Source organism: Motacilla alba, chromosome 3 (genome assembly GCF_015832195.1).
Source record: "Motacilla alba alba isolate MOTALB_02 chromosome 3, Motacilla_alba_V1.0_pri, whole genome shotgun sequence".
Taxonomy (NCBI): Eukaryota; Metazoa; Chordata; class Aves; order Passeriformes; family Motacillidae; genus Motacilla; species Motacilla alba.
The window spans coordinates 61480675-61500875 of NC_052018.1; the positions used below are offsets into that span (position 1 = coordinate 61480675).

The window sequence follows — 20201 nt, forward strand, 5'->3', positions numbered from 1 at the left end:
GTGTTCCCAGGACACAGAGAAAAGGGAAGGTGGGTGCCTGACCTGATAGAAGAAATTATGAGAACCATATTGGTAGGCTGCAACTAGAGAAAACATCACTTCTCTCAGCCACCCGAACAGTGGCACTCTGCTTCCAAGCAAGCTGAATGAGAGGGCTCTGATGCAAGAGGTGTTTACCTTTTTCTAGAATCTGCATCTCCTGGGTCATAGAACCAGTGAGGCTTGAGGTCCTCCTGTCCAACCCCACTGCCCAAGCAGGGTCAGATAAAACAGTCTGCCCAGGGTTGTGTCCAGATAGTTTTTGAATATTTCCACAGATGGAGGCTCTGCAACATCTCCGGGCAATCTATTCCTGTGTTTGACCAGACTCACAGAGAAAAAGTGTCTCCTTGAATTCAGATGGAACTTGATAGTATTTCAATTTGTGCCTCTTGTTCTGTGTTAAGTGGAATTACATTTTTCTTGGGTAAAAAACACAGGCATCTTACCCATGTGGCACAACAAGTATGAAGAGATAGTCCAGGTGCAGTGAAAAGGCTCAGAAGACACAAAACAGAAAACACAAACCTTGAAATGTAATCAAAACCCAATACAGCTCCTTCTTTGTTAAGTGACTCATTCTTTTTTGACTGTGAGAAGACTAAGTCTCCCAAAAAGATTCCTGCTCTGTAACCACACCAGAAAATTCAGGGTGAATGAGCACGACTTCACCAGAGATGAGGAAAGTCTCTCTTTAGGTCTAAGGTGTCCTAAAGCATATATGAAATCCCACTCAGAAAGCTTGCATGGGCTTAAATATTCAGTATAGATGAGTCTAAATCTTCCAGCTCTGGGATAAGAGGGACCATTTGGAAAAGATCACCTTCAATTGGTGGAGGAAAAATAAGAGAGAGAAGCTCTACAAATTGTAAACAAAAAAGGGCTAAGGTGAAGGAGTTGTATAGAAGAGGGGCCTAGTCCCCCTCATCCTGCTCTTGCATTTCTTGAAGTCCAGGGAACACCATGATTAAAGAAAATCTGAATGCAAACAGACCCCAAAAGATACCTACCTCCTCATTGACAAATGACTTTTGACTTCCTTCATCCCTTCAGACTTGACTGTTTAGTCAGCATTATTTTCATGTCCTGTCTCTCCACAGAAGTGATTTTTCTTCTATACAAGCAGATAAGAGACCTCAAAAGACTAGAAAGACACAGGAAGTAGAGAACTTTGCTTTAACTTACTTATCTGCCTTTAGTTCAGAAAACCATTTCATCATGCTATCAGTCCACCCTACCACATCTTGGAGCCAGACCAACTATCTGGGACTCCAAGAGTAAGGTCTTTTAACTCCTATATCCAACAAGTGGATTATCTGTTTTACAAGTGCCGTGCCAAAGCTGCCTCTGACTCCTCAGCCAGGAAGATCAAATACCCATTTACATCTGGGTTAACTGGAGATGGATTTTGGTAGAAGAGTTGAATGATGACAGTCAGCCTCCCACTCTTCACAAGTTTCTCCATCATCAGTATTCCACCACTTGCTTCACACAGAGAATTTTCTGATTAAATTTCATGAAGACACTCCAAACGTGAATTTGGAGGTAGGACTGGAAGAGGGGAAAAAGCAATATTAAAGCAGAAAATCCAAGCCATTGCCTTGTAAGGCAATGCTGGAATTAAGGCTGGTGATGCAGCTTGCATTCAGCCCCTTATGTTTGCATGCTGCTGTTGTCTTCAAACACATGGTGCACTCTGTTCTTCCCCACAGGATGCACCTGCACCTGCACAAGGAAAAAAAGGTTGTGCAGCAAAGGAGAAAATTTTAATTCTGGCATTTCCCAGTACAGTTTGCCTATCAGACATCCAGGTTTTGGACACATAGCTATGTCTCATTTGCTAGGATTTAAAAGAACAATCAGAAGAACAAAGGAGTTCCTCATGGAGTACCTGTTTCCATGTTGTGCACCAGGAAGTTGCAAACTCATTCCCTGCCACTTGAATTAGGATGGCAACTTACAGAAAAGGGATGATGGTATCAACTCTATGTCCAAACATTAGTGAAGATTGAGAGAAACATCATGCCTGCAGGTTTCACAAACATTCAGACTGCATGCATTCAAACACTCAGGTGCAAAATGCACATGTAGACACATACATTTACTTATCTGTATGCAAGGCTTATATTTATGTAACCTTGTGCTTTATTTTCTGCACAGTCTGCAGAAAATGAGGCATAGGCTCTCTGTGTCTCATTTCTCTGGATTCATGGGACTGAATTGAGTGGAGGTAGAACACAGTTGACTGAAATAAGGTGTCCCTTCAAATCATTTGGATATCTTAGGACCATAGGAATTTCCTAAGGCATCAAAAGTGGATGCAATTCCTGATACTTAGATTGTAAAATCCTTTCCCAAAGTCTTCTCTGTCTGTGATGTAAGCTTAGACTCCCGCCTCACACGTACATGATACATTTAGATACCTTGAATGTAAGTCTCTATAATCTAGGGCTGACATCTTTACTGCCACCAGAGAAATAGTAACATTTGGGATATTGGGCACCTTCAAAAGAAGCCTTCTTGAGCTTAGGCTCTCATGCTTATCCCCCACTCCAGAGTTTGGTGCTTTTTGCTCCATCCCACCATAGAAAACTCTGACTCAGACCTTTATCTTTTCCATCCCTACCCCTTATCTCTGCCTCATTTTCATTCCCTCTCCATGCCTAGCCACCATTCCTGACCTCATCTAGCTATTTCTGTTTTAATTGAACAAGCCCCAACCTTTGATTTGCTCTCAAAGTCCCTATTTAATTTCCTCTCCATCCCTCAACCCACTTCTCTCAGTCAGCCAATTTCAGTATACCCCTTCTAATTCTTCCACATTTTCCTGTCTTACCTGCAGTGGTTGTTATTGCAGTAAGTCCCATCAAAACTCATCTAGCCTCAGTCCCATCCACATGCCCCACCTTGTTTTAGTCTCTGTAAATACAGAGAATCAGAATGAGAGAAGGAAAATCTACAGTAAGCTACAAGAAAAAAAATACAGAATTCATAAAGTCCGATGATGACCTCAATTCACAGCTGTAACCATGGAAAGTCTCAGGATGAACCTTCCATGACCAGAGGTCCTTGAACTTTTGGGACTTCAGCAAGCTGTCTGCACATCTCTTGTTGTGTGGAAATACGGGCTGTCAGCTATGATGGAAGGACATTTGGAACTAGGTTAAGGTGAAATAATGAGTCAAAATAAGCTGTTGACCCTGTGCTTCATGAAAGCAATGCACCAACTATAATGTAAGCGATATTTTCAGTAATTTGCTCATGTTCTCTGAGAACAGGCATTGTCAGTAATTTTTTTTCTGCCTCTGCAAGCAAGGTCTTGGGGGAGAAGCCTTCTCAGCTGTCTGACCTCTTCTCAGAGCTATTATCCGATGGGCACTTATTTCTGGGAACTGTGAAAACTAAAGAGATAATGAATTCACGCCTGAGGAAGAGCAACTTCTAGCTACGTAGCAATGATGCACAAGACAATTTTTACTGCCATGGTGACTTTCTGTGATAGCTGCTTTAACATAACCCAAGAACCAGTGGTTCTGTTCTGGACACAGTCACAGAACAGAACCACTGCTTTACGTAAGATCTTTCTTCTGTCTCTTCCTCCCATGATTACTACCTGTGTACGCCAGGCAGAAGACGCCACACTAATGTAATGTTTGCTGATACAAACCCATAGCAAAAATGTTAGTTTATGAAATTATACCAACCAAAGTTGTCCACACTTTGTATTTCATATTTACCTCCTTACAACATGAACAGCTGGCTTTTCCTTTTGTGTGTGTGTGCATTTGGCTCTTCAGAGTTCCTTACACTGTATCCAGTTTGATGAAATAGGATTTGAAATCTTCTTCTTTGGGCATCATGGAACTGATGGACAAGACTGCATACCCTGCATTGACAGGTAGTATTAGGGAATGTAGAACATCCTGTTGATCACCCAGAACTCTGTTGCTTTTGAAACTGAACCACTCCACAGGATGTGACTGTGGTCCACAATTCTGACACTTGTAGTAAAGCCAAGAACTTTGGAATTTAGGTTTTTTTTTGTTGGTTTGGTTTTTTTTGTTTTTTTTTTTTGTTTGTTTGTTTTTTGTTTTTTGTAGTGGGATTGTATCTCTTCAGCCTTTTGCTTAAAACTAGATCTCTAATTTCTTCTAACGCTAAAGCCAAAATGGATAGTTTAGGGATTCTGCTTGGGTTATGTATACTGTAATGTTAAAAAGCTAATACTGATGTTAAAAGCTAATAATAAAATTACTGCTTCATAGCTCAGTTCCATATTGTAGGGAATTCCACACAGTTTTTTATATGGTTCCTCTTAAAATATTGCTATCAAATGTCTCCAATTACAGCATGAGGAAGTATCACAGCTGATAAAACCCCCATCGGTGTTGTTTATTATCTGGGAATAGGAATTCTTATTTCTGTCCTGACTGTTCTGGTTTTGGTGCTGATACATCACAGGAGACCAGGTGGTTTGCTGCAGCACCACACCAGGTTATTCCATTCACTGCAAGTGACAATTTCAGCTTCCCATCATACCCAGGCAGGTCTCTTAACCTGAGAAGAGAATATTACTTTTTATTACAGTGAGGCCACTTGGCTATCACAGGGTGAACTCTGAACAAATAAGAACATGCTGCTACTCTGGTAGCAATGTGGCAGACCACAGCTAAGGTGGCTATCGTGTGTTTCCAGGAGGACAATTTCTGACTACAGGAAAAGGAAACCCACCTTTGGTAGGCTTTCTGGTTACATTTTTCTCTGAATTTTGTTAGCAGTCAGTCCTTATCACATGTGTCATCAGAACAGAGTGAAAACTTCAGAGGATCTTCTGAAAGCAAAAAATTCAGAAGAGGGAGCAATTTTTAAATAAAAAGTCTGACAAGATAGAGAAAAAGATCCATGGGAAAAGGGCAACCACTGTTGGAGAGGTGATGAAATCTTCATATGGACAGCTGACTATCATACAGGTAGCTGTCTGCAAGTCTCTGTGGATGCTAGGTAAAAAATTGCTTTTTCTGCCTCTCTGTTACTCAGAAATGCTAATTCTCTTATAATATTTTTTCTATAAATACATTGTTTTTATTGTTTTAATCAGTTTTTACCATTCACTGTGATAAATACAACAATTTAAATCTCACTTCTGAGTGAAACCAATTCCAAGTTCTACATGTTCTTCTACAAAGGGAGAGGAAAAGAGATTATTTTCTGTTTCTAACTTGAGGCGGCAGCATGTTAGTCTGCACAGTTCACAAATTCTAAACACGGCTGACTCCATTGAGCTCTGCTTCCTCTGCTAGGTAATAATATGAAAAGGTTTCTATGAAGGGTTTCACACTTTCTAAACAAAACAGGCTCTTCAGCCAATAAGTCTATTTACAGAACTGATCCAACGGCTGCTCAAAACTCTTCCTTCCTACAACCCACAAACCTCCCACCAACTTCCTTGACAAATGCAACAGTTCATGTTCAAGCCCTGCTCCTTCAGTATCCCACAGGTTATGCTGAAAATTATAAAACTGTATTTAAAAAAAAAGAATTAAACCAAATCCAAGCAATTTCCAAGTCAGGTGATCAGAGAAGATGTTCTTATAACACAGATTAGGCATTTTTCTGTTTTTCCAAATGCTTGCTGCACAGTCTTGGGCCATGTCAGTCTCTCCACCATAAAGATTTTGCAAGTGCAGCTGTGCCTGTGATTCACCTACTAGATTTCTTCAGCACAACTGGTGACCAGGTGAGAAAGCAACCACAGTATCATTCAACAACTTTGCAGGGCTGTACTCTGAGGTGTACACAATGTTACATGATACAATACAGGGATGCACACCCATCTTGGGAGCTACAGACACCAGAAGACACGGCATTTGAGAAGTCCTTGGGTGTGAGAAAGAGCAGAGCAGCCACTATTTCTCCACAGATCATCAGGAGGATGATTTTGAGATAAAGACCAGAGGTCTGCTTTTTCCAAAAGGCCTCCTACCCAGTGCAGTTTTTGGACTGTGCAGTTTATCTCAAATTAAGTATGGGTGATACTGATCTGCCTCCCAAAGATGTTATTAAGGGCAACTTACATCAAGATGAAAAAAACACCATGACTACAGTAAAGGAGCAACAGAAGCAGATCTGTTTTGTTTCTTACTCTGCAAGTTTAGTGCAGTTGTACAATTGCCCTCAATACAGGGAGATGCAAAATAATGAGGCAGAGCTTCCTGAGGCGAAAAGATGGAGTGGGAGAGCCCTGTTCAAGGCAGGGAGAGGTAAGAAGGGGCTGGAGCAGAACAGCAGCACACCATCTATTTGAGCTTAAATAGGAAGGTCACCAACAATTGATTTTCCATTTGATAGTCTAATGAATGATAGTTTAAAATTCAGTGTGCTCCACTCTCTAAGGTGCTTTATTACCCTTTCAAAATTTTTTCTAGTCACTCTCTCTGAAAGCACATGGTGGCAAAAGGCAAGAATGCAGCCCAAAGAGCAGGCACACTGAAAAACAAGCTTGTGGGGAATGTGGGGGAAAGGCAACCTAGGGAAAATGGTGCTGAGAGTCAGAGGGTGAAGTGTAGGGGAAAGCAGCATTGTAAATTTTGGCAGGAAACCATGATTAATAAGTTCTGGTTTTTCACTGGTGTGGGAGAAATTAAGGTCTTGAGAACTGAAACTTCCCAGTCCTGCCCAACCCTACAAACTCAGAACTGGAGTCAAGAGGAAGCTGTGCTGCTGCACAGAAAAGGAAGCTTAATAATTTGGGTTGAAGATATGAGTGATAGGATCTCCTTTCTTTTCTATTAATGTTTATGTATCATTATTAACAAGACTTATTAAAAAAATATTGATGACACCAGCAGAACTCAAGTTCAGCTCTGGTATTTATTTTTCCTTCTGTGTCTCTCATCTGTCAAAACTCCCAGGTTGGCACATTATAATTTTTTTAAGCTGAGTATTTCCCTGTAGGGACCAGGCCTATTTATCTCAGATGCTCTGAGCCCAGCACCCATGAACAGCAGCAAAGACACCACTGGCTGGCAGACAGCAGTGATACAATACTGACACAGTATTTGCTAATTCTCTCTGATCATGTCACTGCAGCAAGCTGAAACAGGTTTCAGGGCACTTCTATTAATTGTTCTCTCGCAGCATCAGGACAAATAGTACATATACACCTCACTCGGGCTCTGTGATTTTTTCATCTTTGCAGTCACACTGACGGCTCTCCATGTCTGTGCTCTTTGTATTTCCATCAGACATCTCAGGGCATTAATTAGCAGTGGCATGATGATTTCTGGGACTTTCAAGGGTATTTCAAGCATCTCCATCCCTGGAGATTTTCAAAGCTGGCAGGAGAAGGCCCTGACCAATCTGATCTATCTTTGAATTTGTCCTGGCTTAGGCAAGAGGGTTACACTAGAGACCTCCAGAGTCCTTTTCAGTCCGGATTGCTCTGTGATTTTTGATGTCTACTTGAAAGCAGTGGCATTTTGGCCTCAATTAGAGTTTCTTTTAAGACTGGGAGATCCACACTTTTAACTGCAGGCTCAAGGGGGTAAGACTCACAGATTAAAGTTCCATTTCAGGACCATGGAGAACCAAATCTAACCCAAATTTTGTATAATTACACAGTTTTACACTAGGGAAGCATTCCTGTGATTTTATAAGCAGCCATGGTCCTCCTCCAGACAGAAGACAATGCTCTAGCAAGGCAATATGCCCCTCCCGGTCCTTTTTGACAATTAAGCATTATGCCTAGATCCATAAACCTCCTTCCTTCCTTAATTATGAATTGCTGCAGAAAGTTAAGGTGATGGAAACTGGAATCAGCTAGTCTGCTCAGCTTTGTATTGTGTAATGAACTGTGGCAGAAGGTCTCCCAATCTAGCAACATCCAAGCTAGGGCCCCAGGAAGACCCAGGCTCAGCACTGCAGATCCCTCATATTGTATTTCAATGTGTCATTCACTAGTTACAGACGCATCCCAAGGGCTGCAGGAAACAGTGGGTGTACATCTTCTGTTACTACACACTGACACCTTCACATTTGCTTTGCTGGGAATAAACATGTTTCACATCCAAAAAAAGAAAGCCAAGGACGTGCCATAAGGCATGGTAGAATGCCAGGAAAAACTTATGAAAACAAACAAAAAACCAAGTATGTTCAAGGCCTTTTAACAAAGCCACAGCAAACCTGGAAGGAGTTAAAACCCTCGTTCTGCAGCTTTCAAGTCAGCTGAAGGCACTTCAAAAGACCTTTCTTAGCTGCCATATAGGAGATGGGCTGATTCTTTCCTTGCTAGCTAGGCCCATTTCCCAGGCAGTACCTCTGGCACTGTGATTGTGCAGGTCCAAGAAAATCCTCCAAGAATATGTGAAAAAGCCATTGCTACTGTAAGATCCAGAAAGCAACGAATGGCAGGAATCTGATTACAATCAATGTGGTTTGGACCCTGCTCCACACAGTCTTGTGATGACACAAAATGTTGCAGAACTCAAAAGGTATTTTTAGAAAAACAACAACAACAACAACCAAAACCAACAAAAAACACAACCAAAAACCAACCAAACCAAAACAAAAAAAAACCCCACCAAAACCCCCCAAAACAAAAAACAACATAAAAGGGGGCAAGGGAGAAAAGCTGCCTTTTTCTGTGGGCATGGCTTTGTCACTTGTAAACCTGCAGAGACCTTTGCACTGAACCAGTAACTCAGGAGGTAGCAGTGTTTCACAGACATAAAGAGGAGAGTTGCTGCCATTCAATTAGTGAACACATCAGGTGAATGAGAAATTCTCCCAAAAAGTGAGACACCAGCTGGGACCAGCTGAACAAAATGATCTTGTGATGCAACACCTTCATTTTCACAAGATTTGTGGTCAATAAGGAACAGGCAACTCCTCAGGAATCCTTGCTCCAATGGTTACAGGCTGTTTTCTTGTTGTGTTCCTATCCATCCATTCCAGCCAAATTTCTAGGGTTATTCAGCAAGCACGCTCTGGACAGCTTTAGAGTGACATCTTTTAGGCTATGCTGCAGCTGTTTTTCACGTGAAGAGAAACACCAGATCCGTAACAATCCTGGAAAGGTCTACCCAGATTTCAAGTTCCCAGTCTAAAAGCAGTATAGCCAACTACATAGCCAAACTTAAATTTTCAGAAGGTATGAGTCAGGTCTCCAAAATCAAAGGATTGTATTGGTTCAGGTCAAATTTAAGGACCATAATGCTCTGACTTGGCTGGACCAAGAACCCATTCATTAACTTTGCTTGCCTAGACACAAGCAAATATGGAAGGACTGCCTCAATAGGGTTTTGTTTGTTTGTTTGTTTGTTGTTTCTTGAGGGTTTTTGTTTGTTTGTTTGTTTGTTTAGTTCAGTGTGGGTTTCTCAAACTTGTTTTTCAGATAGTTTCTCCTGCTCCACAGCTTTACTCATGCCTTTGAGGCCTCCTGTGAAGTACTCGGGGCTGCAGTGGAACACAGATGTCTGCAGCATTAACAAACTGAGCTGAAATAAATAGAATTTAAAACAAGAATTGCATTTAAACCAAAGGTTTCAGAAACAAAGGCTGCGGGCTATTTTATATGCCAAGTCTTGCCAAAAGAATCAAGGCATATCCCTACCCACCCAGGTTAAAAAAAAAAAAGGCTATCACTGTATCAGTAACCCTTCAATGCTTTTATGTTTCTCTTAATGGAAATTTTTCACAGAGGCTGAAAACACGGGTTCATGATTTGCCCTGGCAGGGAGCGTAGCTCACCACGGGTGGGACAGCATACTGAGGGCTCACCTCATCTTCTCTCTGTCATCATAGCACACCTTTACAGTATCCAAATCTCCAGCTTACGTGGAAAACACAAATTTGGGGTGCAGCTGTTGGGGCCGGTACTTCCAGGACACCGGTACTGAAGCCATCCAACAGGGTTTCGCGGCCCCCCAGCCAACCTCTGCACGCCGGTGCCAGCGCACCTCGCGTGTCCCCGGGAAGCCGAGAGTCCCTGGCAGTTCTTCGGAGGCGGCGGGAGGACGGTGCCACCTCGCGGCCCGACGCCCTCATTGCCTCGGCCGGGGCGGGCCGCGCAGCGCTGCCGAGCCCGGAGCCGCTGTGGGTTACGGCGGGGCTTTCCCAGCGGCCGGCCAGGCCGGCACGGCCCGAGGCTCGGGCTCCGTCCCGCCAGGAACAGCTCCGTGAGGGCGAGGGCCGCGCACAGCAAAGGGAAGGCTCCAGGGTGACCTGACCGCGGCATTCCAGTACCGGAGAGCCGACAAGAGAGCAGGAGGGGGGCTTATTACAAGGGCATGTAGTGAGAGGACAATGGGGAATGCATTCAAACTGGAAGAGGGTAGATTTGGATTAGGTATTAGGAAGGCACTGTTTGCTGGGACGGTGGTGAGGCACTGTAGCAGGTTGGCCAGAGACGCTGTGAATTCCCCACCCTGAAAGTGTTCGAGGTCGGGCTGGATGGGGCTTTGAGCACCCTGCTCTGCTGGGACGCGTCCCTGCCCAAGGATGATCCTTAAGGAGCCCCCACATGATCCTTAAGGAGCCCCCTCAGCCCGCGCCGTCGCGTGACCGCCCGCGGCCGCCGGCCGGCGCACGCGCGGTGCGTTGCCCGGGAGACGGACGCCGTTAGCGCTCCCTCAGGCGCGCCCGCCCCGCCCCGCCCCGCGCGCAGCCCGAGCGGCAGCGCGGAGCCCACCATGGTGCCCGCCGGAGCGTCCGAGCTCGCCGCGCCCGCCGGCGGGCCCTACAGCTTCTCCAGCCAGCCCCGCTCCCTGCCCCCCCGCCCCAAGTACCGAGAGCAGTCCAATGCCGCCGAGACGTGAGTGCCGGTGTCCGGCGGGCCGCTGCCCCGCTGCCTTCCGCGCCTTTCCCTTCGGCCCAGCTCCCTTCCCGAGGAGCGCAGCCCCCGCCGCCTTGCCTTTCTCCTGCCGGCCGGGGGGAAGCCGCAAGCGGAGCTGTCTGTGCTGTGCCGCAGGGAGAAGGGCCCGGTGCGCTACGGCAACATCATGATCGACCCGAGAGTGGTGCGCGGAAACGTCCTGTCCGTCCGGCCTCCCCCACCGCAGGTATTGGGGCTCGCTAAAGTGCATCATACTACGGTTTTGTTGGAAAGTCATAGGTAGGGCAGCAAAGCTGTTCCTTATCTATAATTTTAGCTGCCGAAGCTGTAATTTAACTTTTAATATTTCACGCAGTCACAGGCTCTCCAGTTAAATCAGCCTGTGACTGTTTCCAGCTCTTCTTTAAAGCACTCTGTTTCATATGAGCTTCTGCAGTTCTGGTTTTTTTACCCCCCACTGCGTACTTGATGCCTTTATTTTCCTTCTCTGTTTCTTTAGGGTAGTGGTCCTGAGCACAAGTCATTACTCGATAATCTGTTATCATATGCAAGATGTCATCAGGGGGAATTGCGGCTCTTGGGAAGTTGAGTCCTAGGGGGTATATACTTTGCTTTATCCTACCACAGAAGCAGAGCTAAATGGTCCAGCTGTATGCAAAAGCTGCTTGTGAGGATGCCAAAGTATTTTGTTTGTATTAGTGCTATATCCTGATATAACAGTAAATCATAGAATCTTTGAATGGTTTGGGTTGAAAGGGACCCTGAAGATCATCTAGTTCCAACCCCCTGCCATGGGCAGGGACATCTTCTGCTGGTCCAGGTTGCTCAGAGTCCCACCCAAATGTGATACTTTGTTTTCAGAGAATATTTCTACATAGATAATTTGATCATATATGAACTTAAAGCAGTATTTTTAAAAGCTACTGTTTGAAAATAGCTTTGTGTTGTTCAGTAGCCATATCTTAGAGTGAATTTTACATAAGTTTTGTTTAAGAAGTTCAATGATGTTTATCTGATGCTTTCTGATGTTTATCTCAATCTATAAGTACAATACTGAATTTAATCATTATTATGAGTTACTTTTGTTTCATCAGCAATAATTGGTCTATAATTTTTATCTAGCAAACAACTCTGTTCATAATATGAAAACTGGACTTAAGTCCATTTGACCTCTCAAAATTTGAAAACATGCCATTTTAATATACTTTATCTAACAAAGTTCTCTATGCAATATTCGCTTTCAAATAAGAAAACAATTAATTATTACTCTTAGTGTGAGGTGCCATTATTATGTGCCTGTAGGCAGCTAGCATAACTTGTTAATTTCATGCTATACAGTCTTTAAGTCTGTGAAAATTTAGGGCCAGGACCCAGGAAAGTAAATCCAAAATACTAGATTGCTAGCATTAAAATCAAAGAGCAACCCTCATTTTTCTGTAGAGGCAATTGAATATAATTTTCAAGTATAAAGTGTATTCTGTTTTGTGGGGTATCTGTCTTCTTCACCCCTGCTCAGAGTACTGAGCCCCATACCCTTGAGGTTAAAAGGCAGAGGAGAGCACAGAAACACGTACTGGCCAGAAGGTTTACACAAGAGCAAATTCGACCAGGAACGCCGGAGCCTGTGAAGGGCAGAGAACATGTTCATGTGCAGACAGGTAAAAGGCTGCATTTTTTTTTTATATCTGTCTGAAAACAAAAGCTTGTTGATCTAAATTCACTTACTGAGTGAATGATGAAGTTGGTAGAATCAAACAGTTTGAAATCATAGAATGCTGGAATCAGAGGTTCTAAACTTGTCCAATTAGGGACATTTTCCCAGAAGGTCTATTTTTCAGTGTACATTCTTGAACACTAGTCAAGACTGCTTCATTTATTCTTTCCATTTTCACTATAGTTTGAGAAATTTCATATATGCTTAAAATTGAAGGTTTTAAAACTTTTGCTTAAGGTGAACTACTGTTTTTGGAATCTCTTCCATGAAGTGCACCTGACATTACAGAGAACACAGCATCAGATGGCCTTTGCAGCAAACTGACCTGTGTTTTGAGAGGCCTTTTTTCTAACTTTATAGAAAGCATTGCATTGCACTCTTTGGGTAATTCAGAATGTAGAATCATCAAAAACAGTTGAAAGCTAAAATGAAAGGAATCCCACATTGAGTATTCATTGTGCTTTTGTTTCTAGAACTGTATTTGGAAGAGATTAGTGATCGGATAATAGAGGTTGATGGAGAGTGTCAAACAGATGACTTTTTGGACAGACCACCCACTCCACTCTTCATACCAGCCAAATCAGGAAAAGATGTGGCCACTCAAATAGAAGAAGGAGAGGTATGAAGTCAGGTCCACAAGTGCTGTCAAAATATCTCTCCCATCCAAAACACATTTCTGATGCAAAATTGAAGTAGAAACAGAAAGGAACTAATCCTCACAGAACATGCCAAAAAAACCCAAAACCAAAACCCACCCAAACCCAACTACCAAGGTCTGCTTTGAGGTTAAGTGCAAAATTAAGGAAGATGTGTCTCAATGTGCACTGGTTCTGCTGCTTTCAGCTAAGTGATAAGTGTTGAGAAATGCTCTCTTCTGTAAAACATGTCCAGCCCAAGAAGGGACTAAGAACAGAGAAATACGGTCTAGGCAAGTGCTTAGCTTCTCCCTGGCAGTCCCCACAGGGGCTGTGGGAGGCTCTGGGGTGTCTCAGGCCAGCCCACTCACCACTTAACCCCCAGCAGCACTCATGATTCTCTCTGCCTTAGCTGACACTGGTCCCCCACCTGTACTTCTCCAGACTGACTTCAGTACAAGGGCTCTATTTATCCTCCTTTTCTCCTTGCCAATCTTTGTTAAGAGTAATTGTGATCAAGGGACATTTATCTCCATTTCTCTGACTTCCATCCTCAGTTGTTTGACTTTGATATTGAAGTTAAGCCGATCCTGGAGGTGTTGGTTGGAAAAACAGTTGAGCAGGCTTTGCTGGAAGTCATGGAAGAAGAAGAGCTGGCCCAGCTGTGGTCACATCAGCGTGCCTTTGCAGAGCTGCGTAATGCGGAGTTTGCTGAATTACAGCGCTTGGAAGAGCAGGACAGGCGAATCAGAGAGGAGAAGGTAGGACTTCCTAAGGGACTTCCTGTCAGAAGGGAGAAAAACATTTCCAGCACTGAACAGCCTGTGATATAAGCTGGGTATGCCCAAAAGGGTACTGTCAGCTTTGACATACCTTAAAGCACTTTGATGGCATACAGCTGCACTCTGCCACTTGCTCTCATACAACAGCACCACACTGTTGTGGTTTTTTGGAGCAGTCATGCTTGAGTGACTTGGTGTAGTTGACCTGGTCAAAAGGTCAAAACCACAGCATTTTCTTCTGTAGCTGGTACAGCTGTTTCTTAAGCCTTTTCATTATAAGTGCTAAACAAATTGAGTGCTTGGAAGTAAGAGAGACACTTCCTGGTCTTTCGCGCACAATGCATGCTCTACTCTGTGCACATACATCTTAAGATTGCAAAGTATTATGCCATATTAGTAGTATTTAGTAAATAGGAATATACAGAGAAGGCAAGTATTAATTACTTACTATTTATCAGCCTTGTATATTTGTGTTTTCTAGTGGTTTCCTGAACCAATTTGAGTTTTAATCTTTTTGTATGTGCAATAGGATATAATATTGGAAGATAAAAATTTGGGAAATACTTATCCAAACTTCATTGTATTCCAAGGCAAATAACCAGCTTGATCTACAATAATAAAGCAAAAAGTCATGAGATTAATGTATACTAAGGCATCAGAGAAGGGTTTCATTTGGCCAGCTGTGATGCCCTTATTTTACAGTCTCGTCAAATTCAGAAGAAGAATACTACAGAAATGTGTTTCTCTGTAATTTGGGGTACTTTAATGCTCCACAGAGTATGTACAAACTTGCTTTCAACACTCTTTCATGTGAGGAATTTCAGTGGAAGTTAGAGGCTGCAAATACCAGGTAGAGATCATACTATCTTTGCTATTTATGAGACACACACTGTGGTAATTCTTCAAAATCTAGATCAAAGGAGTCACAGCTAAAGGCCTGTAAGTTTTACATGCATAATTGCCTTGACAGGAACGTCGCAGGCTGGAACACCTGGAAAAGCTGCGGAAACAGAAAGAGACTGCAGAGAAAATTGCAGCTCGGGCATTCGCTCAGCGTTACCTGGCTGATCTCATTCCCTCAGTCTTCAACAATCTTCATGACAGTGGATTTTTTTATGACCCTATAGAAAGAGGTTTGTTTTGTTTTTTCTTTTTAAATATGTGAGCAAAGCTATGTAAAGCTCAAAACAACCATGAAATATAGCATATTATCCTATTATTTAGAATAATGTAAAAAGACTATTCATTTACATTTGTGGCTGAACACAAAAAACATTATTGCTCATCTGTACAAATAATCAAGAATAAGCAAGAGCTGACAGTGTGACAATGAGAAGAGCTACTTTGGAGCTAGACAGAAATAAATGGGTAGTTAGGATTGGGAGAGAGATCCAAACTAAAGTACATATATTTTTATAGATCAGACAAAGAAATCAGTATGTCATTCTGAATATTTTTTAAATTATTATCAGAGCAAGTGACAAATTAGTCAATTAGAATTATGCCCTGAAAATAATTTTGGAATTGTATATCCATGACTTCCAAGCCCTTAGAATTAGCAGCATTTCCTATGAGCTATCTTGCTGCACCCCACTTCACCAGTCTCCATACTGGCAGAGACCACAGCTTGGGAATGGTTACACTCTATCCAGGGTAAATCATTAAGTCAATACAGAAACTGAGTGTGTTTTGAAACCAGGGCAGGCTTTGGGATCACAGTGTTCAAAAAGTATCATTTGAGAAATACATAAGTAAGCAAGAGCTCCTCAGACAGAACAAATGCCTTCAGCAGACCAGAAGCCAAATGTCTTTGGAAAGCAAGGCAGGAAATGTTATTCTTCTGACTTGTTCAGGGTAGTTATTTGGATCTCACTAGATCATGACTGTGTATCTCATCTGTTCTAAGCTCTTCAAGAGTGCCAGACCTCTTTGAAAATAACTGCAGCTGAGAGGACTCTGCTCTGAATCTATAATGATCATGAACCTCAGTAAGAGAGGTTGGAACTAAGAAACTAAACAACATCTGAGAGATTTCATGTGACTCTTACAGAACAAGTGCCTTTTGGCAGGGGGGGTTCACCCCTTAATTGTTGTAGCAAATAACAGCCACAAAGTCCTGTTGGTCATCCTTTATAAAGTAACATTTTCCCTTTGTTTCTTCCTGCTAAATTCTGACAGATATTGAGACAGAATTCCTTCCATGGCTGATGTCAGAAGTGGAAGAAACACTACAGAAGAAAGTTCTGGGAAGGACGATGCTTGACTGTAAGTTACCAAATCCTGGAATGTAATCTGGGCTGCCTGATGTTCTTGATTGTTTTTTTTTGCTGGTCAGAACAAATGTCACATTTATATGGTCACTGTGGGTTAAGGTAGGAAGTGTCATTTTAGGAAAAGTACCCATGGTTTTTTGTGTTGAGGTTTTTGTTTGTTTGTATTTGTTTGTTGATTTGGTTTGGTTTTTTTTACTATATTCATATGTTTTAATGTTCGAAAACTACTACTACATACAACAAGGTAACTGATTTTCAGCTGAAACAATGGAAGTGTTAGTCATGCAGCACTATCCACTCTCTTCTGACTTTGTACTGTTTGAAGTTTGTTAATGCTGGGAGATACAACACCCATGTCAGGAACAGAATGGTTAAAGAACACAATTCTTTGTTTCTGCTATAAAGCTTCTACTTCCTCTGTGTTACACTGCTGTAGTGTTCTCTGCAGTACACCTGACTGTGCCAGTGGGAACAAAAAAAGCCCATCTTGTGTACTGCCACATGTATACCATGAAAGTGTCTTAATTTGCTTTTGTAAGCTCATGGAGCTATGAATTATTTTCCTACATTGAAAGGAGGATGATGGCGGGCCATGGTTGACTGAGAAGTGAGGTGACCAATATTTTTCATCAAAACAAGGGCTTACCTGCTTTTCAGTCAATAATCATGTCCTTGCTTTTGAAATAGATCAAAAAATCAGTCTTCTTTGGCTATTTCAAGCTAAATATTTGGGCTCTTTTATTAGTTTAGAGGCTGTAGTTGAAACACCTGGAAAACCTGGATTCTGTTTTGTTAGAAACACGAAAGCATGGCGTATGTGTGCTCAGCAGTGCGCTCCTAGATCAAACCACTTTTTTACACTTGCATGACATCTTCATTCTTATAGTTTTCCCCCTGCTGGGATTTTGGGTTTGTATTACAAGTATGTTTGCTTCCTTTGCTTTATTTTTAGTTTAATTAGGACCCTGAATTTTAGTTGTTAAGCTATAATATGATTTGGGCAATTAAAGCTGGTGTGTTAGGTATTTCATGCTGATACATGTACACTCAAGGATCACTTCTTCATGTAGCCCTTCAGAAGGAAGGGAAATGTCTCTTCTTTTAGAAAAAAAATATTGTATGTGACTACTGAATAAACATCCCAAGGAGAATATTGCTGCAGGATATAGTATTGATGAGAATATCTATCGTATTATTGTTAAATCTCTTTAAGTTTTTAACCAGCTACCATTGTCTTGCTCCAGTCCTTGGATATTTCTTCATTTTCAGTTATTTCAGGGTTATTTCCCTATTTAGGGATTTATAGGTCAGTAATATATAAAAAAAAAAAACCAACTCAAATTATAGGGTTTTTCCTCCATGGTTGTAAATGGTGTCTATCTCTGTTTCAGCTTTAATTCGTGTGGTGGTTGAAAAACGCTTAGATGAATTTAGCCATCCACCTCCATCTGCTCAAACAAAGGCACCTGCTGAAGAGCCTGGGGCAACAGATGCAGCTCCTAAGATATCTGGTGAGGCAGATGCTGCTGACCAACCAGCTGCAGAGAAAGAAGAGACTGACCAACCTGTTGCTGAGGAAGAGCCTTCAGATTCCACCTCTTCTTAGTTAGAAGAATAAGGTCAAGAAGGAACAGCAGATTTGGAAACTGAGTAACAAACAGGCAAGTCATCAAGTAAATGGAGACCAGTGGCTTAGAAATAAGGAATTAATTCCTATCTATTTACAGGTATTGTGCCCTAGCCATGCTGAAGGATGAACCTAAGCAACAGTAGAGCATTAAAACATGTTTTCCGTATGCTGGAGTTGCTGATTTCAGGCTGCTAGAATCAAGAGAGAAGTTAGTAGTGCAATGATTGACATGGAAATTCTGTCTCCTTTACACAATCCAATCCATCAAAACCTGGGAGGTTTAAAGTTGAAAAGTAATGCTGTCCCACATCCTGTGCTAGAAGGTCATGAGAAGGATGTTGAGAGCATCATAATAATCTTTGCAAGTGCTTTGATAATGTTCTTGGAACAATATTTCCTTACTTTCCTTATTTTGAAAGGTAGTTACTACAGCAATTAAATAAATTGCTTTTGACTCGTATTAGTCTTTCCTTTCCTCACAAACTTGAATGGACACATCTCAGCAGGTAATAGAGCCAAATCAGCTGTTCCTCAGGCGTGTCAAGTTCAAAGAGTTACCTGCCCCTGGGAATTTCTGCCTGTGCAAAATCCTCCTCAGCATCCTCTCTTAGAGCCCCTCCTGGAGGTGAGGGGCTGGAGCTACGTGCTAAGTCCCGTCTCGGTTTTCTTTGTAATCGTCCTTCCTGCCGGTTCACTGGAAACAGTACCAGACATGACTGACAAATTGTGCCTTCACTGCCATGTGTAGTTAGTTGTCCGTTCACAAGCCATTTCCTCAGGAGGGGCAGTCCCCCTCACAGAAGTACATCTGTGCTACATTGCAGCAAAACCGTGTCGTTGCTGGGTCAGTGTTCCCAGCAGCAGCTGTGCCCGGCAGGCACGTAAGGCCACAGGGTGGACAGCTCTGCACCCACGGGGGCACGGGGGGTCTGCAGCTCCTGGGTGCGTGAGTGCAGGAGGGAGCGGAGAGAGGCCAGGGGGAGCGGGCGCTGCCGGCACTAGAGGGCATGACAGCCCACGGCAATCCGGCTGGAGGAACGCCGGGAAGGACACTGCTGGTGTCACCTTTTCACATTGCACACCTAGCACTAGTGACGCCCGTCTGAACTTCCCTCTTGCTGAACCCCAATGGTGTCTAGCTTTTGCAAAATTTACTCATTTATAGCATGAGGAGCCAATACTTGAATCACCCAGTGCAGCCCACACTGGCTCATAGAACGACAGAGTAGTTTGAGTTGGAAGGGGCCCTATAGATCATCTGGTGCAATCCCACGCCTGCCCTGAGCAGGGACACTTAAGTAGGTCAGGTAGCTCAAAGTCCCACCCAGCTTGGTGGTAACGGAGAAGGTGGAATCATCTTCTCAGGGCTGACCCGTGACAGTACAAGAAACAGACACTGGTTGCTTCAGGGGAAGCGCACGCACTGCCTTCCCCTTCGGCCAGCCGGGGTGCCGAAGTCTGACACTGAACCCCAAGTGAAGGAAGCAAAACCGGGACGTGTGCGCAGGACATTCTAAATGTCGTGAGCTACCTTCCTGGGAAGTTGTTAACCACCAGCAGTGCAGGTCAGGACGTTCTGTGGATCCTCACTGGCACGGGCAACTCCGCGGCCACGGCAGAGGCAGTACCGACAGCCGCGGCACCCGCCCTCCCCTGAGAACAAGCTTCCCGCTAGCGCCGCCGCCCAGCGAGAGCCCGGGCACCGCCGGCGGCGGAGCCGCATCCCCGGGTTCACCCCCCCGTCCCGTCCCGGCGCTCCGCAGGGGCGGAGCGGGGAGGGGACGCGGCGCGGCCGCCCCTCGTCCCGGCCCTCCCCCGGCCCGCCCGCCGCCGCCCCGCCACCAGGCGTCTCCCCGGGGCCGGGCACCGCCGCGGGGACGGGAGGAGCCGCCACTGCCGCCGCTGCGCTCCCCGGCCCGGCGCTGGGGGAGCGGGCGGCGCCCGTGGAGCTGGGCCATGAGGTGAGCGGGACCGGCGTGCGGGGCCGGGCCGGGGGCGCTCCGCCGTCCCGCAGCGGTGCCGGGGCGCTCGGGGGAGCGGGGGGCCCGCTCCGGGCGGGGCGCTGGGGGGCGGGCGCCGAGCACCGGGGCTGTCGGACCGGGCCCGCCGCCGCAGGAAAACTGTGCCACAATGTGTCCGCCTTCAGGAGGAGAGTTTCGTCTTTACTTATTTATTGTCCTCTGGTCCCTCTCGACTTTCCTCCCGCCCCGGCCGCCGTGCGGGCTCTCCCGCTTGTCCGCCCGCAGCGCCGCGCACCGGAGCCTCTGGATGGGCGTCCTCTCCGGCCCCTCTTGCCT

The 20201-nt window shown here is 44.2% G+C and overlaps 2 protein-coding genes across 4 annotated transcripts in view; both read left to right on the forward strand.

The window, feature by feature from the left end:
- The first annotated feature begins 10688 nt into the window (after positions 1 to 10688).
- On the forward strand, positions 10689 to 18361 carry RSPH3 (radial spoke head 3). Its single transcript, XM_038132483.1, has 8 exons — positions 10689 to 10849; positions 11006 to 11096; positions 12387 to 12528; positions 13058 to 13203; positions 13777 to 13980; positions 14972 to 15134; positions 16180 to 16266; positions 17666 to 18361. Exons 1-8 carry the CDS (start codon positions 10728 to 10730, stop codon positions 17878 to 17880), a joined length of 1170 nt encoding a protein of 389 aa, XP_037988411.1. The 5' UTR covers positions 10689 to 10727; the 3' UTR covers positions 17881 to 18361.
- A 1367-nt stretch (positions 18362 to 19728) lies between these two features.
- The window catches only part of PLAGL1 (PLAG1 like zinc finger 1), a 45337-nt gene continuing 44864 nt past the window's right edge, over positions 19729 to 20201 (forward strand). For 2 of the 3 annotated variants that reach the window (XM_038132581.1, XM_038132582.1), the window contains exon 1: positions 19729 to 19865. The gene's annotated coding sequence lies outside the window, so the exon portion shown is untranslated. The remainder of the gene's footprint in view (positions 19866 to 20201) is intronic. The other variant, XM_038132584.1, reaches the window with a different exon arrangement.

Excerpts from the sequence above, each read along its gene's own strand:
- RSPH3 (XM_038132483.1), top strand. The coding sequence starts at position 10,728 with ATGGTGCCCGCCGGAGCGTCCGAGCTCGCCGCGCCCGCCGGCGGGCCC. Across the intron at positions 13,981-14,971 it reads GGCGAATCAGAGAGGAGAAG|GAACGTCGCAGGCTGGAACA; the intron begins GTAGGACTTCCT and ends TTGCCTTGACAG. Across the intron at positions 15,135-16,179 it reads TTATGACCCTATAGAAAGAG|ATATTGAGACAGAATTCCTT; the intron begins GTTTGTTTTGTT and ends AAATTCTGACAG.